Consider the following 26,348-nt stretch of genomic DNA (forward strand, 5'->3'; position numbering starts at 1 on the left):
ATGATCAGTAACACGATCATCCGTCAGCGTAAACGATGGTCAGCAACATGGTCATCTGTGAGCATAAACGATGGTCTGCTACACGACCATCTGTGAGCGTACTCGATTGTCAGCAACACGACCATCTGTGAGCATAAACGATGGTCAGCAACACGACCATCTGTCAGCAACACGACCATCCATTTGCTCTATTGGATGTCAATAACGTAAAAGGAAATGAGTAACACGATTGTGTGTGATCTAAAATGGCAACTACCAACATGATTATGTGTGAGCTGGGCCAGATATCAATAACACGGTGACTTTTGTCTTGACGAATATCAGTTACACGGTGACTCGTGTCTTCCGGGATATCAGTAACACCAAAACTTGTAGCTTGAGGAATGTCAGCAACACCATGGCTCGTGTCCTGGGGGTTATCAGTAACACCATGACTCGTAGGCTTGTGTTAAGGGATAACAGCAACACCATGACCCTTGTGTTGGGGGATATCAATAACACCATGACTTGTACACTGTTACTACTGTCTGTAAATGTTAGGTCAAGATGCTCGCAAAACTAATTCCCTACTCTTGAGCTCAATCAGCAATTAATTCTACAGATTAAGCGGAATTGTAGCTTTCACCACTTTTACTTTTATCCGCTTAATTCATTCAAGATTATTACGAGAAACACAAATCACTTATCGGTTCTTTCATCGACCTGTCCTTAATTTGCGTAGGTTTATTTGTTCCAGTGTTTCCTTTATACCCAGTAGCAGCAAATCCAATTATAGATAGAACGTTAAAAAATCTCGACAGTTTTACTAATGCATGGTTGAATAAGGAAATGTCAAATTTGCAATACCATTGTTAAAAACAGGCAATGAGCACTGTACAAGAACATGAACAAACATAGAGAGAGGAGTATGTGATGTGAAACACACCATCTGACAGGAGTAGGGAAATACTGTTCTAAGTATGTCGTACCGGGTAATTTTACAAATAAAGCACTGCTCCAATGCGGTACCGGCGGTTATCAAGCCATATGTTTTCTGATGCAGTGCCGACAGTTATCAGGACTGCTTTCCTAATGCAATGCCAGTATTTATAAACGCTGCTTTACTAATTAAGTACCCTCAGCTATGAAGACCGTTTTACAAATGCAGTACACTAAGTTATAAACTGTCAAACCAAACCGGTACCGGTAGATATAAATACCCTCAGCTATGAAGACCGTTTTACTAATGCAGTACACTAAATTATAAACTGTCAAACCAAAGCGGTACCGGTAGTTATAAATACCCTCAGCTATGAAGACCGTTTTACAAATGCAGTACACTAAGTTATAAACTGTCAAACCAAACCGGTACCGGTAGTTATAAATACCCTCAGCTATGAATACCGTTTTGCAAATGCAGTACACTAAGTTATAAACTGTCAAACCAAACCGGAACCTGTAGATATAAATACCCTCAGCTATGAAGACCGTTTTACAAATGCAGTACACTAAGTTATAAACTGTCAAACCAAACCGGTACCGGTAGTTATAAATACCCTCAGCTATGAAGACCGTTTTACTAATGCAGTACACTAAGTTATAAACTGTCTAACCAAACCGGTACCGGTAGTTATAAATACTGCTTTACTTAGGTAGTACAGTGTAATAACATTCAAAGTGGTCAGCTCGTACATGTCGTCTGTCTACTAAAATGAAAGGGGAACTTACTGATTATGAACGGCGACAAATTTTATTACTTTTCAAATTATATGATCAACGAACATCTTCTTCCCGATTAGCAATTATAGAGCATTATTATTAGAGCTTTGTTAACATGTCATTTCTCAACGTTAACTGTTCTTGAAGGCATGTGTCAGCGTCATATCTGAACAGGATCAATTGTTTCATGTTAGGACGGGGGTTGTTTTTGCAGTTAACGTCACCAGAATCCTTCTTTGTCATTTGTTTTCCACTTTACTTGTAATGAAATTTTATCTTGGTACATAAAAAAAACATAAAACACTCGAGCGCCTTTTCCTAGGCTGACATAATACTTGATTACAATGAAATCCCTGACACTCAAGCCTTAAGTGATTTAATACAGTTTAGACTGTAAATGAAAATTAGAAAACGTTTTCTAAATTAATTGGTGAATTTTAAGCCTATGGTCTTGTAATGACGATGATTAATGCCACAGTACCTTTAAAACAGTTAACTACCATAAAAAGAAAGAATATTTGAATTTTTAACTTTCCCAACCAAGCATATGTATGAACACAGGCTCGCCAATTCCACCCGATTCAGGTTTAGGAATAAGTTAGTTATTGGCTGAATTTCTACTGATTTCATGTTTGTTTAGAGTAAAGTTCAGAGTAAATTGAAAATCTCTGTCCAAAAAGAGGAATAGATAAGGCGTTTTTCTTGTACTGGCGTAATGTTTGCTTTACAGGAAATCACTGACACTCAAGTTTAATGTGAGCAGGCACGACACACCAAACGGTCGAAAATGAAACATTTTCTGAAGGACTCAGTTCAGAGTATTTTAGACTTATTGTACATGTCACATTTGCTGTAACTGTATACCGCTATTTTCGGCTATCTTTAGTGATCAAAAGGACGCTAACAGGATGTTAGTTTTTGAAATGTTCATTTTCGATGACGATAATGGTTTTTGTATGAGAAAAGGCCCTTTCAACACAGTTCACCAGTATTTGGGTTATGGTGACCCAGGTAAAACATAGCGTAATATCTTGAGCGCAGTCGTAAAGATACGGTTATTGCAAATGACATCGTTTCCTGTCAAGAATAATAGCTAGTGAGCAGAGATGATGACTCCCGACCTCTGCTAACACCCCTTCCCCCACTCCTTTCCTCAAATACCATATTTTGATACTTTTAGTATTTTTCAAAGCAGGCCACAAGCTTGTAACAAATTTGTTGAATGTCTACAAAAGCCTATGTATGCTGCAGATTTGTTCACACATTTCCTAATTCGATTAGCGATTAAGTCACACCCAGGAATATTTCTTTTATACTTATATGTTATAGTTATATGTTTCAGCGAAGACCTGTGTATGAACACTTAAATGTGACCACAGACAACGGCACCGCACTATATACAACCAGGTTCCTGACAAACGTCCTGACTTGAAGCCGTAGCTGAACCAGATAGAAGTCGACCTCATTCGCCAAGAACTAGTCGTTTTCCAGTAAATTAAAGAACCTACATGTCCTAAAGATTTTAATACTCTTTAGGTAAAAGGTATAAAAATGTATATTCTCTCAACACGCTATTGACTTGGTAGATTTAGGTACACCAGGGGGCCCAAATGTTTTCGGTACAGTACTGAAAACAATTGTTCCGCAGTTTAAATCTTACAAAACTAATTGCACTTAGTCCAAATTAATGTTAATTTGGGTTAACACAATCCAGACTCTATATCACTTAAATTTAAGCATAAATCAGAATGCCAAAGAACATCGCTTCCTACCACGGGCTACTACGTTCACTTAGCCCCTCTTATACACAGTAAAACATATATACAAGCCATTCAGTGAGATGGTTTTTTCTCATAGCGTTTATGCAATAGTGTAAAATTTGTGTACTGTATAGAGCTGTATACAATAATTAATTTGTTTGGAACCCTTAGTTTGACACAATTTTTTTTTCTTCCGGATGTCAAATATGAGAAATTAAGTATTAATGTAGCGTTTTTGTGTAAATGTTTAAAATCTCCAGTTCTTTAAGTATCCATGTATTGCGATTAACAGCGTTATTAGCTGCAATTATTATGCTAGGATAGGCCAGACATGACACCATTAGGAAATTGTTGATTGTCTGTAGTTGCAGTCTACGTGTGTTTTTTCTTTAGTCACATAAGGCCTGATTATCAGTGACTTCTTAGAAGGCATGTCTTACGTCAGTGACAGAAAAACGAACGAAATTTTCGTGTGTTGAAGCGTAATTTTCTCAGATGAACTGAAGGAGAAAAGGTTCGATTTCATTTATATTAACTACAAAAACACTCGCCTTACTCACTTGCAGTAACTGATCCTGTTTTTAACAAAACCCTTGTATACATACATGTGCCAGCAAACACAAGTGCGCATATGGATACTGATTTGTATTTGTTTCATATTTGGTAAATCCACCAGATGTTCCGTATTACAATGATACAGAGCTGCTTGATTAGATTACCCTTGTGATCCAGTATAAAATTGTAAAATGGGTGAAGATGTGTGGAAATATTTTTCGCCGTCCGGAAATGACCTTTAATAATCTTGCAGCAATTATGACTTCACATTTGGAGTGTGTGGATTACAATGGCAAGGTCATTGCAATTCGCCGAAAACTAAATAAAATTGTAAACATTGATGTGATGTTACACATCCTTCTTTTTTACCAAAGCCTCTTTATGTAGCTTTCCGCTTTATCGCCTTAAGGGCAATTATGGTGGAATAATTTAGTTCCAGGTTCCTAAATATAAAGAATCAGACCAAGATATAATAAAACGGAGATTAGAACATGGCTTACCGCTCTCGTTTTCACAAAATTAGCACTATCCAGATCATGAGAAGAACTATTCATGATTATATCTTTGTCGGTTTTTGGCTCCAGCTGGGGTTATTACATGCTACATAACGAATGAACAGATCGGTACCTGAAATTAACCTGAGCTGTGAATATCAAATTAGATCTGTTCCACGGATGAGATAACTGCCGAGCTGTTTTTGTACTACATAACAGTTGTTATAAACGTCGAGGGCAGGAATATTAAGTAAGTAAATGTTTTATCCTCCCAATGTAAGGCCCGAATTGAAATTCGTAGCAAAAAATGAATATGGCACATAATGATGAAGCAGCACTTTTCCTACCATCTGTTGTATTGCTACCAGCTTTTATGAATAAAATCTTCATCGACCGCCCTATGGCAAAGTCAAACACTATCTATGTATCACTATAGGTTGTAAGGACAGTTTATTTCTTCAGGCACTGTTTGTTGTCTGATCACAGTGTCTCTATTAGTAAAGTTATCAATTTACACTATATAAAACGATCTGAAAACCAATTCCACCACGCATCTCAAACAACCCGTTGTTGTGTGAACCATAAGGAATGTCCGGTACATGTACATATAGCTCGTGCCTTTACATACCCAGTGTGGGAGGCGCCAAGTACGACAATAAACTTGTGTCGTGTCGTGTCGCCAGTAAATCGTGTGGTGTGTGTTGTATATTGATACATCTGCTGTCTTCAGCCTGCGCCATGCTGTGTTTGTGTATAACCTCATATGATCCCACTCACACTGTCTGATCTCTACACCCTCCACACAACTACGATGAAGTGAGTGTTCTGTCTTGATCGACTAACAGCTATTAACGCTGGCTGGCTTGCTGACATGAGACATATGATCCGGTGATGCCCCATTCTCAACATTGTTTTTACACTGTTCATCTCAGTTTGATCACTGACACATTACGGTGTCCAGACGTGTTCGAGAGTGTCAAGTCAACACCAAGATACGTGTAACGTGTATGATTTTGTCCCCTGTCCACGACATGTTCTCCCCAAAAATCTGATCTCCGCGGAGAAACCCTTAGGGGACGTGTCCGTTAGCACATACCACTGTGGTATGAGTTGAAATCGAGACAGGACACAGAGAGTAAATTTCACAGCTTGCCGTACAAAATGGCACCACAAGAGGAAAGAAAAATGTCAAAATCCGCGACCAAAATAGATGGAACAACAATCTGATATAATGATAGGCAATCTCTCACAGGCCAGCTGGTAAGTCCGTAAATTCCTATTACATAACATCCTTAATGACTTGGGTGCCGGCTTGTTTATATGACAATTTTCCCTATGCGCGACAAATTTCCCTCAACAGGACGACAGGATGATTACATATGGCGTTCACGAACTATTATCACCTAAGAGTTTGATGTCAGTTGCAACCCCACAGGCCATCTGTTTTTATAATCAAGGCCATACAAATACTTATCACATCCGATAAGTTGTACATGTGTACCTTTTCCTGAGCAAGTTTGATCATCAAGGTCACTCTGGTGTACTTATGGATTGGTTGATTGATTGATCGACTCATTGGTATTTATCGCCTTACCCAAAAATATTTCCCTTATACTGCACAGGGTACATTCTTGGGTGAACAGAACAATTAGAATAAAACCCTGCCTGAAGTAAATTGAAAAGAGGCCATATTTCACCCGTTTCATGTGACTATTTGCCAACTATCACACGGTCGTCTGTTTTACTCTGTGTGTTGTCAGTCTTTATTGTATGATGGTGAGAGTCTCTATATTAGAAAAGACATTCTCATTCTAACAAAACTTATTAATATCGCTATAAAACTGTGATCCCCATGAGTCAGATGTTACCTGCCAGGCTCGGATATAATAAATAAAGTTCGTTCTGGGCTGGAAAGACAAACAGCGTCGAAAACACTGTGGAATGGTAAAGTAATGGCCGACGTCTCACTGTGGACCGTCCGAGCATGACTTCGATTTTTGCGTAATAGGTTTACTTTATGAAGTAATTCTCCATGTTTTCCAGATCAAACCAGTAATAGTCATAAGCTGTGTGTGAGGGGTTATCGACTGTTTACACCAACATAATATTGGCTCTTACAAACCGACGAGAGTACAGTTGGAAGAACGTCTGCTTCCGGAGCGGTAGGATCCAAGGTCAGTCATGGGTTGGTTCACATCTAAGGCCTTAAAAGAGGAAGTTGTAACTTCCTCGCTTGGCGTTCAGAATGAAAAGGAAAGTGCAACGACTGGTTGACCCGTATCAGGGCAGCTCATCTGCCTTCGGTAAGGCGTCTCAGTGAAGCAGCACTAGATATAAGAACGGTGGAAATCCGTCCTTCAGCAAAGAGGCACAATACTTGCACTCTAAAGATTCCTTCGTCGTTATATGAAATATTGTTAAGTACGAAGTTAAACCCCAAGCACTCACTCACTTACTCATATTGAGTCACGGAATCGGCTGTGATTGCAACCAATAATTAATCCCTGGCAATGAATCGATTTGGCAGATATCAATATAACCGTGTTCTATTCTTCATCGATTAGCCACATTTAACGCTTGTCTCACAGAATGCCACTTAATAAAACGCTTCCCGAACCAAAATGGCGTCCTATCTGTCAAGAAAGACACATGCTTCTATAAATATTGTCGTTAATAACTTTATGAGATTGTATTAAAGGCAATAAAAACACTAACGTGACGTATACTTCAGCTAAAAACCATTAAACACCCTATAAACTAATGAAAACAATTTATTTTTAACTTACTAAAATGCATTGGAGAGTTTTGTATCCGCGTTGGACGTTTCTGACCGTACTGAGAACAGTGTTGTCCCATCAGGTTTTTGCCACTTAACACATAGACTGCTACAGATTTGTTTATTTAAAATACATATACATGAGGTCTATGAATGCCTTAGGTGTACCTTGAAACGCACCATTTTACTCGAATGGAAAAATTCTAGAAAATAAACCGAACTATTTTCCTGGACAGTGTTTAATGATCTTTCATCACATATGAACTTCATTTTAATGTTTTCTTTGCCCTTATATACATTATAGTCACGGGGCATTCCGTCACAAGAACAGTCATAATATTACCTAATTGTACTTTTATGAACGACTATTTCAGCAAAGAAAACGCTTAATGATACAAATTTTCCTTAAATAAATATTTCATGCATAAATTACAGCCAAATTACTACACATTTGTTGAAAACAATATTCGTTACATTTAACTTTAAACTGTATTAGTTCAGTCCTCTGTAATTGTGGCTACGCTTAGAGGAATGTTAATGTTGTTCATGTTAGAAATGTACCTACAAAATGCTCCAAATAAAGTCCTAAGCTAATACAATATAAATGCATTCCTATTGTACGGGTATGACTATTGGAAACCCTTATACGGAGAGAGTACAGTGATGACATTACAAATAAAAGAGAGCAGGAATAAAAAAAGTTTAGTGAAGCCTAGTCATATTGAACAAATTGGCACGATTTTGTGATCGCTGTTTTTAATAATGAAAATGACCTGTGCATAGGCCTACTAACACTATCTATTCGCAGACCTTAGGATCGGAATCTTAGGTCCTCACAACTAAAAAGCCCCCAGTGTAATATACATATAATGGGTTCCCCGGAAATCATCTATCGTTTTGGCCTAATTATAACATTAAATAGTTGCCCCAATTATTATTACAGTGTAATAATAGATAAGTGCTGTAGTTAGTAGAATACGGCACAGTGTACTGTATACGTTGTAGTACTACAGAGTAGGCTCAACGGCTGAGCTTTTGACGTTCCATGTGCTGTCAAACTAAAAGCGATGCGTATACCGTAACATGCACATTGCCTGTTTCTTTAATTTGTTAGTTTTGCCACAGTTTATGCAGTTTCAGTCATTCTACTGATGTTTATACAAAGGTATTTAAGTGATATGCACACGTGTGTAATAGACACACTTCAGCACCTGGCCGCTGCGGGTGCATGACGTTTACATGCCTGTTAGGTACAAACTGTTCTTGCCGTTTTCTCCAAGCACTTCCCATTTTCCTCCATGCAAGCATAAATATGTCCGCCGTTGTATAAGTGAGACATTTCCTGAGTACGCCGTTAAATCCCAATCACATAAACAAATAAATGTAAAGTTCTCCAAATCGAGTGGAGTCAGCATAACTCGTATAACCGGTATCGCATTATGCGGGTGAAAATACATCACGGAAAAAAGAATTAGAAGAAATAGAATAAGTGAACGATCAGTAAGATAAAACATGTTTTACATTATCAACGTAAAACATAACCTCTTTGTCAAAGTCAATATTAAGTTATAGATTTGTCTTCGAGGTTAGGGAAACAAATATTAAACCAAATGTTTGTGGACAGGCAAATGTTTCTTCGCAAACTATATTGATATTCAATTCTGAACCAGAGCTAAATATGTTATGTTATCAGCTTAAGCGTCGGTGGATATCTTACAGCCTTATGCACATGTACAACGCCAGACAAATTGTTTCAATATCATTTACACCTCAGGGATTATAGTTAATAAACAGTGCATGGAAAGTAAGTTAATATCATATAGTACAACATCTACGCCATTTCCATCGAAATTGTTGTTTAATTCCAATTCTGGAGAATATATTTTCGGGGGACTGTCTGGAAGAGCCTCATAAAATATTGTGCAGCTGTTACTATATTACGGAAAGGAAGTGTAAATCAATGGTCCATTTCATCAAGTTAAAACCTTCATAAATCAGGTCGCCTTATGGACATTTAACGTTGACAACACCATTTTCCCCTGAGAAAATTCCTAAAGAATGGTTTCTTAAACTTTTGTGAAAGTGGTAGTTAATCACGGTAAGCAGTCAAAAAGCACAATGACAAAAGATGAGCTGGATGCGTGTCACCTAGACGGCCACCTGTGACGTCACATGTACAACTCTTTGTGGCAGCAAATACCACGACTCATACTCTGGTGGTGAATATCACACGGATCTCAGTAACACCATGCATGACTCGTGCATTTTGGCGGATGTCAGTAACGCCACGCGTGACTCGTGCATTTTGGCGGATGTCAGTAACGCCACGCGTGACTCGTGCATTTTGGCGGATGTCAGTAACGCCACGCGTGACTCGTGCGTTTTGGTGGATGTCAGTAACTCCATGCATGACTTGTGCATTTTGGCGGATGTCAGTAACACCATGCATGACTTGTGTATTTTGGCGTATGTCAGTAACACCATGCATGACTCGTGCGTTCTGGCGGATATCAGTAACTCCATGCATGACTCGTGCGTTCTGGCGGATATCAGTAACTCCATGCATGACTCGTGCGTTATGGCGCATTCAACTTACACTATGACTTGTGTGTTATGGCGGATGTCAGTAACACCTTGCATGACTCGTGTCATAAGGCGGAGATCAGTAACACCATGACTTACGTGTTATGACGGAAATCAGTATCACCATGCCTCGCGAGTTATGACGCATATCGGTAACACTATGACACATCAGTGTTGGCGGATATCCGTAACACTATTACTGTCAGTAGCACCGTGACTCTTGCGTTATGTCGGATAGGAATAACACCAAGACCCATGCTTTATGACAGAGATCAGTAACACCATGACTCGCTCGTTATGACGGATATCAGTAACACCATGACTCGTGCGTTATGGCGGATAGGAGTAGTACTATGACTCCAGTGTTATGGCGGATGTCAGTAGCACCATGACTCCTGTGTTATGGCGGATGTCAGTAACACCATTACTCCTGTGTTATGGCGGATGTCAGTAACACCATGACTCTTGCGTTATGTCGGATAGGAGTAACACCAAGGCTCGCGCTTTATGACAGAGATCAGTAACACCATGACTCGTGCGTTATGGCGGATGTCAGTAACACTATGACCCCTGTGTTATGGCGGATGTCAGTAACACCACGACTCGTGCGTTATGACGGATATCAGTAACACCATGACTTGTGCGTTATGACAGAGATCAGTAACACCATGACTCGTGCGTTATGACGGATGTCCGCAACACCATGACTCGTTCGCTGGTCGCACGTCTAATGTCGGAAATTAATCGATGGTCAGGTCAAGACGCAGGTAACATTAATTTAATTTCCTACTCTTCAGATCAATCATCAATTAATTCTACAAATTAAACGAAATAATAGCTTTCACCACTTTTGTTTTACACACTAATTCATTCTAGATTGTTATCAAAAAACACAAATCATTTTCTCGGTTCTCAGTCTGCCGTTGATTTGCGAGGGTTTATTTGTTCCGATGTTTCCTTTATACAAAGTAGCAGCAAATCCAATTATTAGCAGAAGGCTTAAAAGTGTAGATGTTGCAAGGCGACATCGCTGCAAAAATATAAACAATTTAAATGATTTGAAGTACAGTTGATCCAGGGATCGCCCATAGCAAGTTTTTGGTTTAATTGAATAAAATTTATTGTTAAATATGCAACCAGATTGTTAAAAATAGCTCATAAGCACATCCAGAGAACATGGGCGAACATGCCACAGAGAGAGAGAGAGCTCCTGAAGCTTGAAGTAAGTCAGAATTACCACATGAGCGAGCCTGAGAGAGAGAGAGAGAGAGAGAGAGAGAGAGAGAGAGAGAGAGAGAGAGAGAGAACTTGTGTTTGGTGTTTTATGGGGACCTAAGACCGTCCTGTGACCTGGACTGTGGGGACTTCACGGTTTATGGGGACCTCTCATTTGGCCCATAAAACGTTTGCGGTATTTTTCGGCTGTAAACAGAGCAGCCTGCCATATAATTAACGGAAAGGTACTTTCTTGTAATTGTATTTGCTTTAAATTATTAAATAATGCTGCTTTGGATGATTTAACCCCATTAACCCTTTATTTTATAAAATGTGAGAGTTGTCCCCCTTGGATAACTTTGACCACCAGGCTGCTGCATTTCTCGATCACATAGATGATAAAGAAGGCGCGAGAAATGAGGTAGATGGTTATTTGTAATTTTTTTCTCCGTATTATGTAGATGTAGTATATGTAGAGTGGTTTCATTGTGTGAAGTTGATCATAATGCAGACAAACTGTTGTTGTTATACCCTTGCCCGTGCTTTATATACGTAAAATGACAAAATTGTTGTTGTTGTTGGACATTACTTATGTCTGAGGGGACGGGTTGGCACTACTGTCCATATTTAACGGCTTAAGTTGCAAAATGGAAGTCTATGAATAAAATGATTTCTTATGTTTCTGGTGTGTGCAAATGTCAGTCTGGTGTAATTTGCATATTTAATTCAGTCTTGATCTTATATTCTTCGGATTAAGGACACGCTTATGAATAGATTTCCTCTAAATGAGGATATGGTGCGTGTGTTACAAAGTGATTTGTACTTGAATTTGGTATTTCCTACGAACAAATGTGCAAGAAAAGGATTTTTATATTGATATTATTACGATTATTATATTTATAGTTATACTTTCATAAATGCACAAAAACAACACGTTTACTTTCAAATGTATTTAATAGACATATGTCACATCTCCATTTAGTGCATATTAATGCACAAATAATGTGTCGAACTTCCATTCCAAGCTGAGGTAATTCCAAATATTCAGGATACAATATTTTCAAATGTCTCTTTTGCTTTAAATCAAAATTCTTGCATATGAAGTTTGAATGCGAAAGGTCTTCCAGCAGGCCCTGAAATACAAACTTTTCATGTGGATTAATGGGGATAGGAAATTTAATATCGCTGTCATCTGTTTAAATCCTTCCGACTCTTTTCTTCAACAGTTTTGTATCACAAATCCAATACCGCTTTTTCACTTTTTAAAAGTATCTCTTTCACCTTCCACATCTGTAATGTTGCTTGCGAGGGCAGTTAAGAAGAGGACAAAATGTGCGATGAAACCACTCCGTTCATTTCTTAAACATTGCGACACATGTGAAAGATATCAGGAATTGTTGAATTTCAAATTACTGGAGAACATGAAGTATATATCAAGAGGGGTTAATTCCTGATATTTTTTGTGATGCTTTGGTCTGTGTTACGATGTACAAATTATTTGCCGTTGATGTATCTTTAGATAGACAATGGCATCCAGACGACCAAAGCGTAAATGCAGACTTCAGACATCAGAAAAGTACAGCCCGTTGACTAAGGCCCTAGGCTCTGGCAGGGACCAAGAGGGTTTTGAGGTCAGATATATCAATGGATATATTGGTGAGGAGGGGTTGCATATTTGACATTCTGAATAGCTAATGTAAATCCACCACTGACTTCTGTTTATTACCTGCATTTATAATTGTTACTTTTAATGCTAAAACATTATTATACTAATTTAAAATCATTGTTTTGCAGTCTTGTCAGTATAAGATGCAAAAAAGTTAAACTGTTTGTTTGTTTCGTTGGAGGTACGTATGTTACTTGTGTTATTTGTATTAATTTTGCAGGGCATGGAGTATTTGCTTCACAGAAATTTAACACGGGAGATTTCCTCCTGGAGTATAAGGGAGACTTAGTTTCCAGAAAGGAAGGAGAAAGACGAGAGGCACAATATACCCCGACTAAAGGAAGTTTTCTGATGTTCTTTTCCTACGATGGAAAGAGACTGTGGTGAGAAATCGCAATGTAAATGTACCATGCAAAACAAATCGTTTTTGAAATAAAACTGACACAGTGTGCATGTGTTTGAAGTTTTATTATGTAATACTGCATAACATTTTTTCAGTGGATGGTTTCATATGTAAAGTTTTTATTCCTTTCATAGCGATAGTCCCTATAAGGTCATTAACGACAGACATTATCAATATGGCCCATAAAGCCCACCAAACTATCAAAACTTTGAATCAAAGTAATTAAAAGGTATTTTAATGTTGTTTTCAATGGGCTTTTTTCTGATGCTTTTAAATTATGTGATTTCATTTTAAAAGTTTCTTCAGTCCAAACATGAAGTATTAACACTTATTTGTTACTTATTATCTACAAATACTTACTGTGTCAGTTATAATGGGTTTTTTTCTTGATCGTTTTTTTTTATTATTTTTTTTTAAATACAAAGTATGGATGGAACAGAGGACCCGTTTGATACAAACATGGCAAGGATGATCAATGACGAGGGAGAAAATCCAAACTGTGTGATGAGGGCCATTTCATTTCTTGGACGACCCCGTCTGTGCCTGTTTGCCCTAAAAGACATCAATATTGGGGAAGAATTAAGATATGATTATGGAGTGGAAGATCTGCCTTGGCGATTGGTAAATCTTCTGTGTTTTTTAATTAGAAACATTTAGACCCTATAATGTATGTTTATTCTCTGGGACTTTTTTGGAAAGTTCCAAACCTTGTACCCTATTAGGAATATAGTCTCACCGTTGACTTTTAGGTTTGAACCACTCAGGTATTTAGTAATTATCTAACGGGCTGGGGAAAAAATACATTAGCAGTATTGTCCAGTATGTCTTGGAATGTAATGAAGAGAGGCTTACAATAATCTTTCCAATTTTTGGTTTTACTCTTCATTATCTCTCAGGAATCCAAGCGGAAGTCACTAAGAAGGTAAGACAAGTAAACGTGTCCTAAGTGTAATGCGTAACACAAGTTTGAAAGAAATTATTGTTTTTATGTTCAATTTTTCAACTGTTTTCGGCTAAAATTAAACTTCCACTGTTAATATAATTTCTTGCTCTGGCCTATTCCACTCATATAATAAACAAAGTACATGTACTGTTATCTATAGTAGTTTGATCAGAATTTTAGTACATGTAGTTTTCCACGTCTTGTTTTCAGAAATTCATCTTTAGATGAATTGACCTTCTGTGGCCTAAACAAGGTGAGCCACATGTGTATGATGCGTTTAAATTTTGTGTTTACTAATGGGCAGATTATACACCTTAAACATGCAACATAATGTGCAAACCATTGTCATAACAGATTTATAATACTTCTCATGTTTATGTTAGTCTCTAATGTCTGAAAATATGAACGTTAACTCACAGATGCTGGTGATATAATGTTGTTCTTGACAAATCTTAGAATACAATGTGTGTTCATCACTAATGCATTGATATAGGCTAACAAAAACAGTTCAATTTGCCTTCAATAATTGCAGCAAGCTTATCCGCTTCAGGTAGAAAAGGACGGTATGGGACATATTTTACTAGTTATTTTAGTACGAATGGCCGCGTTTTCATTTTTAAGTTTATACGGCTTATTTGGGTAAGCTTTTCTAACAGCTTACACACCAATGCTTCACTTAACCCGTATTTGGTCCTGTTTACAATTTGTTTCATTAATACCATTTTTATTCATATTGTGTGAAAAGTTACGACCAATTCAGACAATTTGTTACACTTTTGAACACTTCGCCTTTATCCCAAAATTTATGTAATTGGAAATAAAATAAATCTGATGTCTTGAGTAACCAGTCAGCCTGTAGTTTAAACAGACAATATTTTATTGCAGGATCAAATGTCATTTGTCCTTTGGCTTGATTTGACACATGCTTGATTTCATAAATGTAAACTGAAACTTTTGAAATTGTGTATTTTAAAAACGTTTACAATATGGGTCATTAAATGTTATTACTTTAGGTGGTTTTGTTATCCTTACAAATTTCAGGAAACAACAAAAAGTTGGTGGATGTGAGAAGTGAAGAGGCTGATGTTCGTCATACAGGTGTTGGGAGAGAAACCGAGAGAGCAAGTGCGGTGACAGAACAAACAGGCTGTGACATACCATGTCATGCAGATCAGATTTCCTGTGTGCCTGGTATGGGGAATAGTTATACTATAATATTTATTTATTGATATATAATGATAATAAGCGTAATGACCCAGAAGCCTTTCAGCAATGCGGCCGCTGTGAGTTCAAATTCAGCTCATGCTGGCTTCCTCTCCGGATGTAAGTGAGAAGGTCTGCAGCAACCTGCGCATGGTCGTAGATTTCTGCCCGGTTTCCGGTCACCATAATGCGGACAGCTGTCGTATAAATGAAATATTCTTGAGTACGGCATAAAGCACCAGTCAAATAGATAAATAAATATAATGATAATATGCCTTATAGCTGTGCTAGAAGCTTTTAGCTTTGGTTTCCTAAAAACTTTCAGGTAACAGGGAAAAGATTGTTGAAGTGGAAAATGCATATACATTGACACAAGCATGTACGGATGAATTGACAGCAGATACACAAGTAGTCAAACCTTTGGATCAGACTTTTGTCAAAAGTAGGCTAAGTTGTGAAATGTTTATGTGTACACTTTTGGATTCTTAACTTGTATCATGCATTAGCTTTGTTTTATGACTGACTGGTTTTTGACACCATAATCAAATTTACTCTGTTAAGTTTATGGTTGGAGAAAAGCGGAGTAAACAACTATTCTTTTGATAAGTATATTTATCAGTGAAAGCACTGTGTGCTTTAAAGCAGTTTCTGATGTACACTAATAATTTCAGAGACAGCCTTTGGAAGTGAAGAAGTTGGGATGAAAACATACACGGATGGAGACACGGAAACTTCAAAATTGGCTTTTGTGACAGGGAATGGTGAAATGCTTCAGGAGCCTTCAGGTACATTAACAAGCAATGGTGATGACGCGACACCTGTAATTGAAAGGATAGTATTAGTTTGAATGCCCTACATATCATATATTGTCCGTGGTTTGCATATAAATTGCGCAAATAATTAGATCTTAATGCAGACAACAGAAGATTTTACAGACGCTTTGTGATGATGGCTTACAAGGAAATTTGTTTTACCAAAAGTCCACTATAATTAACAACCCATGACCAGAAGTGCTCAACAGATTATGAACTCTTTGTTATAGAGGCATGAGCAACAGATGTGTGACCACCCATGATTCCTAAGTGATGTGTTCATAACTATATGTAGGTGTTATGATTTTATAATATGGTAGTGATGCTGTCACAAACTATGGGCGTGTGAATGGTTGTACCTAATAGGAGCGCTTTCATTTCTCACTTTCTTTCAGTTATGGTTAATTCGCTCCTTTTAGACTTTAATCATTGGGAACTTTGGTCATTATTGGATATATTTATTTGTTTAAAATTCCAGAGACCGCACAAGAAACTGTGATTGTGGAAGGTATAAAAGCTTGGATGGATGGTGTTGAGGTGCCAGTAGATATTGCGAATACAGAACTTAACTTGGCAAAGAATTCTGATGTCTCAGGTACACATGTAGTCCATCAATGATTTTAATGTTTCCCGCATGAAGTTTTGGATTTGCTTGTTGTTTGTTCAAACAACGACTGACGAGAGCTGTTTAACTGTCGCTGTTGAATGACAGGGTAAGAGTTAAAAAAATTACATACCAGACTAGATGCACATTTAATAGATGTATCAGTGGAGGTGGTGTAAATTGATTAGATCGTTTTATTTTTTGTAAACATTACAGAGAACAAAGAAGTGATGGCTGTGGAAAGTCAAGAAGCTGAAAGAGCAAGCGCGGTGACAGAACAAGCAGGCTGTGACATACAAGGTTACCCTGACCAGAGTTCCCATGTGTCTGGTATGTGGTGTACTAATATGATAATAATAATATGACTAATATGACTAATTATTTGTTTTGGTAAGTGCAGACATAGGGACAAATATATGGAAACGAGTGAGGCAAAAGTCGATATCAAACGTGACTGTGTCCAAAATCAAGTGTAATCATGGTAATGTGAATTGTACGCCAACATAAGTGTATTGTTAGATTGCTATTAAACTTTGTGCACCAGTGAGAACGTCACAAATTATGATATGCTTTAATAGTTTCAGGGCTGATACTTTTGAGAAGTGTTAACGGAGAAATCGATACATGCACGAATGGAGAGACTTTGGGAATGTCTGAGGTAACAGCGGATGCTGAAATACATCAACTCTTGAAGAAGACTTCAGGTGTTTTAGGTAATGGAGATGAAACACGCGTAATTGAACGCGTTCTGTTAGACTGGATGCCTTATTTGTCTTGGGTTTACCATCCTAACTTAACATTGCATAATTTAATGTTAGGGTAAAAAGCAGAATATTTGCAAGTTTTGCATTGATGGGTTTAAAAGAAATCAATAATAGGCACCAAGATTACTTCCATGTCCGTCTCTAGTTTAATAAGGTTAGACTCCAATGTTAAGCTATAATATTGACGACTCGGTGACGGCAAGATGATAAGTTTGTTTGTTTAAAGTTTCAGAGAACACACAAGAGGCTGAAAGTATTGGAGGTGAAGGGGCTATGAGTGTTGGAGGTGTAGCAGCTTGGGTTGATGGACTGTCAGACAGAGTTGAGGTCTTAGCAGACATATCTTTGAAACAGACGTTTGATGTCTCAGGTATTGCTATTAACGTTTATGTTTTTAGTTAAGTTTTTTGTTATGTCTTAAGTGCATGTGTTTTATGCACATCAGGCCTGTGATGTGGAAGAGTTGTGATTTGATATTACAGGGAAATACTTTCTAAATTTAAATTTGATTGTCCTGGCATAGAAAAGTAGTATTTTTATGAGTTTGATATAAATCCAAAGCAGAATTAAAACAATAATGTTGAATATATTAAAATGTTATCCAATTTTAGAAAAGAAGATAATGACGGTTGAAAGTAAAGATTTTAACGTGGGATTAGTAGATGAAATCAGTGCTTCAGACGTATCTGACGATGATTCGGACTACATCCCAGCAAGCTCTGATGAGGACTCCAGTGGCAACTCTGAAGTTTTCCCCCAGCTGGTAAGACGTTGACCTCACAGTGCCAGGTGATGCATGGGCAGAAGTTGTTTTTAGAGTAATCAATTTAAAATTTTCGCCATCTTTTAAACTGGTTTATGCCTTGTTAATGTATAACAACAACCATTGTTTTGGGAAGAGATAACGAGACACGATTAAATATATTATGTATTGTAGGTTCCATGTGATTGCAGACTTGACGTTTGTGAATGTTGTTTTAGCAAAATATCGCATGGTAATGGTACATAAAATTTATTTCTCATTTAGAGTCCTGTTGGTCTGAAGAGAAAAGCTGCTCACGATGATCCTGACAAACAAAAAAGCAGAAGTGTGAAGACAGGTATTATTACAAACTTTTACTGAAATATTCCAGCAATTATAAGTTTAGATGAGTTTTTTAAAGAGCGCATCTTCAGCACAATTTGTACTGAAATTATTCTTAATCTTAAAGGTCTTGGAAATAAGTTATTACCAGCTTCGGAAAACGAATTTCTGTAGTTGTGACATCTGCCCGGTAGTTCGTTACACGGAATAGATCCAACTGTCAAAACAGCATCTTGCTTGTCATTGGTAATGGGCATGAGTCTTTATGTATAGTACTTTAGATAGCAATTTTCGAGGAGGTTAAGATATAAGATGATGTTAAAAGTTGTTTTTCATGATCTGGATTTATATTATTTTTATGCAGATGTTTGATATTTGCAGTGCTTTCATGACTAAATTTTGTTGTTTCAGTGTTTTATAAAAGTTTATATTATTCTCTGTTACAGATATCACAAAGGTCGTGGAAAACTCAAAGCTAAGAGGTAATAGTCTTCTGCAACTTGTAATCAAAGGTACAGGACTGCATGAAGACTGTGTCACATCTATAGCAGAAAAAAAACAGAACTATTCATACGAACCATAAAAGCTACTGAAAACTTTAACCATATGTCCTCCAATACCTCCACATGCACTGTGCGTTTAACATAAATGTGGGTTTTGTTATAAGGCCACAAATTTCACTGATCAGATCTTAAAACACGTACCGCTATGATATTTGAATTAATCCTTTACTGTTTAAAATGTTGAATGTCTTGCACTGTTCTTCACAGATTATGCCTTTTGTATTTTCAGTCCCAAGTGTTCAAAAAAACACTGGGAAGCGAGTGTACGACAAAACCCAGGCCTGTTACTATTGCGGTAAACTAGTGAAAAAACTGGCACGCCATTTAGATACTTGTCATAAAGACGAATCACTAGTCGCTAAGTCATCTGCATCGAAGGGGAAGGCAAGGAAATGTCTAATTAAACAGCTACGTTTCCTGGGAAACTTTGAGCATAACATCAACGTTCTAGCTAAAGGTGAAGGAGAACTGATTGTTGTGCGACGGGGAAAGGAGTGTCTCCCTGCGACGGCCTATTTACCCTGTAAGTTTTGTCTTGGATTCTTCACCAAGAAGGAACTTTGGAGGCATGTAAGTTCCTGTGACATGAAAGGGGTTGACTGTGAAGAAACTGATGCTGATGCAGTAAAAAGTGGGAAATGGTTGCTCTTAGGCTCGGTGTGTCCACGATACGAGCAAGAAGATCTCATACAGTTTGTATTAAGCACGCTAAGAGATGATCATGTTGCTGACGTTGTAAAGAAGGACAACTTCATTTTACAACTTGGCAACAGTAAACTCCAGAAACTGGGAGTAAAGAAAGCCGCTGTTGTAAGAGAGCAGATGCGACTAGCAGCACGTTGTTTGATAGAGCTTCGCAAGCTTACGGAAAGACCAAGTGCATACATGTCTGATTTCCTTAACCCAGAATCATTTGATCTTCTTGTACTGGCTGTAAAGAATGTCTGTGTTCAAGCGGAACAGAGGTCTATGACTGGTTCAATCAAATTTGAGAAGCCCGCAATAGCTCTGAAAATGGGACAGGTGTTGAAGAAGTTGATTTGTCTTAAAGAGGGGTGGACTATCCGAAACAAAGACTGTCATGGAAAAGAAGAGGCGAGTGATTTGCTGAAGTTGTATCACCGAGAATGGTGTGATAAGATAAATTCAATTGCCTTCCAAACGCTTCGGGAACGAAAGTATAACAATACTGAACTATTGCCTCTAACAGAAGATTTACTGAAGCTGAAAACCTACCAAATTGCACAGATGAAAGTACTTGTGCAGCTGCTAAAATCTAAACCATCAGGAGACGTTTGGAGAAAGCTGGCATTAACAACACTTGGTCGAATAAGCGTTTTTAATAAACGAAGAGAGGCCGAAGTTGGAGAAGTGCAGCTATCATTGTACCTCAAGTCTAGGAGTTCAACCAGTGTGAACAGTGACCTCTTGCAAAGTCTGACAGAGTTTGAGAGAAAACTTTGCAACAAGTTAGTATTTGAACTACAAAGTGTTTCAGCCCTGTTGTATTTTAAATCTTAATCAGTAATAGTAATAGGGTTGTTTATGCAATAAGATATTTTTGCTTTTGGATACATCTGTGCTAGCATATTTTGAACCCAATACCTATAGAATATATGATACAATAACACATGTATAAACCTATTAAAAATCGTGTGTATTTAGCTTGATGCTGTAACTCTGCTGGTCGCTGGTTGCTGGTTACTGGTTGTTACAAGAGAAACAAAACAGCTTTGTTTCTTGCAATGCAAGTTGTCAAGGCCAGTAATCTTTTCTGTGGAGTGATATTAAGATATCTGTATCACCTGGAAGTTATTAGTGCTTGATTATAACTTCAGTCTTGTATTCTTTAATTCATATTTATATTTAAGCATGCGGCACTTGGAAGTTATTGGGAAACAAAACCGCAAAGTTCCTATCGTCTTGACGGAAGACATGGTTGAGGCAGTTGACACTCTCATCAGCTACCGGAAATGGGCAAAAACCTCTGAGGATAATCCTTTCTTGTTTGCCAGTGGGGGAAAGTCTCACTTGAAAACTTCACAAGCTATGAAGATGGCAGCACATGATGCTGGTTTGTCACACCCTGAACTGATTACCAGCACGAAACTAAGAAAGTACATGGCAACAGTGTCACAGGTATACAGCACGAGATTGCCATTGAGTTGGTTTCACCTTTGATTTTCTGCACTGCAAACATACAAGTTTGTGCATTAAGGAATTTTTAGTTCTCCGTATTTTGATGCAATGTGCTGGCCAAAAATTTAATTTATATCCCTCTGGCTATGGGCACAATGGTGATATTTTTAATACAGTATGTAAAATCTTATATGAAAACATTTATTACGGTCCAAACCACAGAAAGGGGCGTGATTGACTCGACCCATGAAAGTGATTGTCATCGTAGAAGTGGAAAACTTTAACACGATTTATTTTGTTCATTTCAGGTCATTAGCCTAACAGAGAATGAACTTGAATATCTGGCCAATCACATGGGTCATGATATTAGTGTTCATCGAAACTTCTACCGTTTACAAGATTCAACACTTGAGCTGGCTAAAGTAAGCAGACTGTTACTGGCTGCAGAACAAGGGAAGATGGGTTCATTTGCTGGGAAAACATTGAACGATATAACATTTAGTGGTAAGTAATGCCCATTGTTTAGTTTAATGAGGTCCTTTCCATATGACTCAAAAGTCATATGTAGTACTGACTTACTGCTTGTCTTATGCTTGCTTAAAGAACAGTCAAATCAAATAAGATAATTGTGAAATAAACCTATAGATTGAGATATAGACCTCTTCAAAGCTATCTGGACTGCTTCCTTTCAAACCAACAGCCATTGATCAAAACTGCCAGGTGTTGATAAGGAGCGTCTACTCATTTAACCTTGGCATTGACTTAGACTTGTAAGTTATCCTTCTTTGATGCATGGTAGGGTTATTTTCCTCCACTTATTTCTGGCTGCTTGGATGTAACAGAAATGTTTTCAGTTGGATACGAAGCGGTGTAATCAAGAATCAACAATTTTCATTAACGATATCACATTATGACGATATGATTCAGCTCCAGTCATAATTAAATAAATAAATAAAATAATGTAAATAGTTAGCTTAACCACAAATGACAGACAGGTAACAAACAATTCAGAACTGCTGTGGTACATTAGCCACAAATTACAGTGAAAGTGAACACACAATTCAGAACGGTTGTGGTACCTTAGCCACAAATTACAGTGAAAGTGAACACACAATTCAGACCGGTTGTACATTAACAACAAATTACAGCGAAAGTGAACACGCAATTCAGAACGGTTGTGGTACCTGAGCCACAAACTACAGTGAAAGTGAATACACAATTCAGAACAGTTGTGGTATATAACTTAGCCACAAATTATAGTGAAAGTGAAAACAATTCAGACCGGTTGTACATTAGCCACAAATTACAGTGAAAGTTAACACACAATTCAGACCGGTTGCACATTAGCCACAAATTACAGTGAAAGTTAACACACAATTCAGACCGGTTGCACATTAGCCACAAATTACAGTGAAAGTGAACACACAATTCAGAACGGTTGTACATTAGCCACAAATTGCAGTGAAAGTGAACACACAATTCAGAACAGTTGTGGTATATAACTTAGCCACAAATTATAGTGAAAGTTAACACACAATTCAGAACAGTTGTGGTACCTTAGCGAATTATTATAGGATACACAATTGGATTTTTTGGGGGGATACCTCCAATGCTGTGGTAGTAATATAGAATTGAAACATTGAATGTCTGTAAATTAAATTTTGTGCTGTTACTTTTCTGCTGAAACAGATGTTCCAAGACCTTGTCTGTACAATATAAATGGTTTTTTATTTCAGATTTTCCGGACTACTGTGAAGATGATTGTGGAGGTAAGCGGTCATTTTTCACAATAATTTGTGTAAGTGCAAATGTGTATTTGTTTCATTGTTAATGTATTTATAATGCTTTTTCGTCGTTTGTTTCATTGTCTTTCAAAAAGTTTTCTTGCTTGTCTACGTAATGCTTTTCCAGGGCTAACTAAAAGTATTCTACTTCTGTGGTATGGTATGGGCTGTGATTATTCATGTATGTGCGATTTATTATCACCTGTGACTCAATTAGCCCAAAGCTTCAAGTCTCAACTGCGGCTCGTGTTTATTTTGTTAGACGTGCAAGTTCACTGATGATGGATTTGGTGTTCATTACCCTTTTGACACTAAGATATTATGATGTGTTTTTTTCAAAACTCCAGCCAAGGCTGAGTGGGATGGAGACGCACCTTTCTACTAGTTTTATATCCTTATTAAACATTTACCCTTCTGGTTTTATTCACAAACAGATTCTTCCGGAGAAGTTCAGGCTCCAGAGATGGAGAAGTTAAGCAGCCAGCTGGCCCCAATTACCCCCAAATCTGTGACAGATGAAACGACTCATGCTCCATCTACATCTGTGGCAGATGAAACAACTGGTGTGTTAATGTTTTGTTTGGAATCTCGGTCATATCAGTTGAAAGAACGGATTGTCGTGCAGGACATCTTAGCCTCGCTGCTTCACGACTGTGATTCAGCTGTCGACATTCACTTGTAAACCAACTTGGTTGCAACCTTTGTGACGTGATAGATGATTTCCGTGGATCGATCTTAAGAATATCGTTGGCAAACAAATACTAATGTAGAAACGATACCTCAGACGACATAATTTTGTGAAGTAAGTTTTTTCAGTAATCATTCTAAAAAGTGTGAGTTTCTCCCAAGCACTAAAGCCACAATAGTATTTCTGCACGATATGAACAGGACTTTGTTTAATAATGAAATATGTTCAGTTCAATCTTTTTAGTTCAAACTCAGTTGCCTATTTTATGAGGCTTCATGGGACGACGTAATTATAAATGATTTCTTGTTCCGATGCTTACATGTACTGGTATCTATCATTTGTATTTTCATGTGTTTTCATTTATTCTCTAGACAGTGGTGATATCAGTGACATTGTCATGGCAGGGAACACCAAAATGTACAAAGGTAAAAAAAAACACTTTTAGTTTAATGTTTAGCCAGATAATCAAGTTATATCATTTATCAACCTAACTGAAACAAGGGCAAGGGAACTGCCGAACACGACAATATATTACATGCTCACTTTTGTTTATGAGGACTTTCAGAAACTTGGAAAGGTATAAGTTTCCTGTTTGCTTTGTGCAGTTTCATCCGCCAGTATTTATTAAACTTGACCAGCGTAGAATACATGTATTCTGGAATAGGTGTAAAATAAAAATCACAAAAAATAAATATACGAATATATAAGTTATTTATCTCACAGTTGCATGTTGTGTTTTAGGAAAGGCTGTTCAACGCACAGAATGGAGAAGTGATGAAATGAAGGCCATCTCAGACTTGATTGATCAGTCAGTACAGTCGAGGAAACCTCCCAGAAAAGCTGACGTTATTAGCTGCCTGAGTTCTTTTCCGCAGCTTAAGGCACGCAAGTGGATTCATGTTAAATTTCGTGTTTGGGCAGAGGCGCAGAAAATGATAAACAAAAAAAAATCTGTAAAAGCCTCTTTTCTGAGCCATGATTAAAATGTCACCACGTTCAATAAATGTATTGCTCACACAGATTTTGGTATGTTTTGCATTCCTGTATTTTGCTGTATGTGGGCCATTTGTTGAGTTGTTTGAATTTGAGTAAAATATGGCACGGGAATATGATTCTTACACGATGGATTACTGATGGGGTGAACTTTATTTGACTGGAATTTCGTGCCATACTCAAGAATATTTCACTTATACGACGGCGACCACATTATGGCGGACGGAAATCGTGCAGTGCCCTGGGGAAACCCACGACCTTCAGCATGTTGCTGTCGGACATTCCCACGTCAGACCAGAGATAGAGATCCAGTCCGAGCTGGAAGACTAAGGAAGCCATACAAAACAACTTCTACTTCTATGATCTACTCAGCTTCTGTGCCGACCGAACAGCAGCCACATTCATTTACTTAAAATTGCATTTAACGCCGAACTCAAGAATGTTTCACATATTATGACAGCTGTCAGTTTTATAGGTGGAGAAAAGCGGAGTGTACGCATTGAACCATTGCTCCTTGCCACGTGTTATAGGAAGTTATAGACATCATGCTTGTCCATCACTTGGGCAAACCAATACGGCACTTCAACGCCACAGACTTATTTTGCTCACACCTAATTTTGGGAAACAGAAAGTGATATGGTGAAAAAATATCTTTTAATAAGAAGAAAGAAGGGAAAATCTAATTTTAATCACTTCTCCATCTGCTTAAGTTTTAAACGCAACACTTTAATTTTAAGAATGCAAAGTGCAAATAACCCAAATTGAGATGACATGCTGTTAAATATGAATCATTTGAAGTTGTAAATATTTGACTAATTAATTTTTTTCCATGCCTCTACCTTAATAGACAGGTTAATATTAAATTTATAGTTTTTAAGAGACCAACAATTGTATCCCCAGCTAAAGGACCGAAATCTCATCCAAACTAAAATGGTGTAGGCCTATTTCACCCCGTCACAAAACTCCTCTATCGGAAGACCCCATAAAAGGTTTCTCTAATAATTAACCCCTCAAACTCCACTCTCTCTTGCCCAACAAAATTAAATCTCACTTTAAGGTGCCCATAAAACGTCTCTCTCAGAAGACCCCATAAACGGTTTCTCTGATAATTAACTCCTCAAACTGCTCTCTCTTTTGCACAACAAAATTAAGTCTCACTTTAAGGTGCCCATAAAACGTTCCTCTCGGAAGACCCCATTAACGGTTTCGCTAATAATTTACCCCTCAAACTTCACTCTCTTTTGTCCCACAAAATGAAGTCTCATTTAAAGGTGCCCATATAACTTCTCTCTCGGAAGACCCCATAAACGGTTTCTTTGATAATTAGACCGACAAATTCCACTCTTTCGTCCAACAAAAGCAAGTCTCCCTATGAAGTCCCCATAAAACCTCTCTCTTCGAAGATCACACAAACGGTCTCTCTGATAATCGGTCCCACAAACTCCTGTCATTCCTGTAGCTGGAGGTCAAGTAAATATTACTATTTGCCTACAAAAACTTCTGCTTGAGAAAATCCTTTGTACATTCTCCATAAAATATTCATCTGTCTGACTTCAACAGCAGCTTATTTCGGTTCAGTCAACTCTTCTCATGCATGTACTTTCCAAGCTGGTCCTAACGT

General features: G+C 37.7%; 2 protein-coding genes across 2 annotated transcripts; both read left to right on the forward strand.

The window, feature by feature from the left end:
* Positions 1-12,607: 12,607 nt before the first annotated feature.
* Positions 12,608-15,161, forward strand: LOC135467421 (N-lysine methyltransferase KMT5A-A-like). Its single transcript, XM_064745194.1, has 6 exons — positions 12,608-12,737; positions 12,968-13,130; positions 13,576-13,771; positions 14,047-14,072; positions 14,304-14,346; positions 15,135-15,161. The coding sequence occupies exons 1-6, from the start codon at positions 12,608-12,610 to the stop codon at positions 15,159-15,161; spliced, it is 585 nt and encodes a 194-aa protein (XP_064601264.1).
* A 6,054-nt stretch (positions 15,162-21,215) lies between these two features.
* LOC135467422 (uncharacterized) lies at positions 21,216-24,717 on the forward strand. The gene is made up of 6 exons (XM_064745195.1): positions 21,216-21,262; positions 21,571-21,766; positions 22,999-23,031; positions 23,481-23,609; positions 24,106-24,159; positions 24,476-24,717. The coding sequence occupies exons 1-6, from the start codon at positions 21,245-21,247 to the stop codon at positions 24,715-24,717; spliced, it is 672 nt and encodes a 223-aa protein (XP_064601265.1). The 5' UTR covers positions 21,216-21,244.
* The last annotated feature ends 1,631 nt before the right edge of the window (positions 24,718-26,348 follow it).

This window comes from Liolophura sinensis, chromosome 6, assembly GCF_032854445.1.
Source record: "Liolophura sinensis isolate JHLJ2023 chromosome 6, CUHK_Ljap_v2, whole genome shotgun sequence".
Lineage (NCBI taxonomy): Eukaryota > Metazoa > Mollusca > Polyplacophora > Chitonida > Chitonidae > Liolophura > Liolophura sinensis.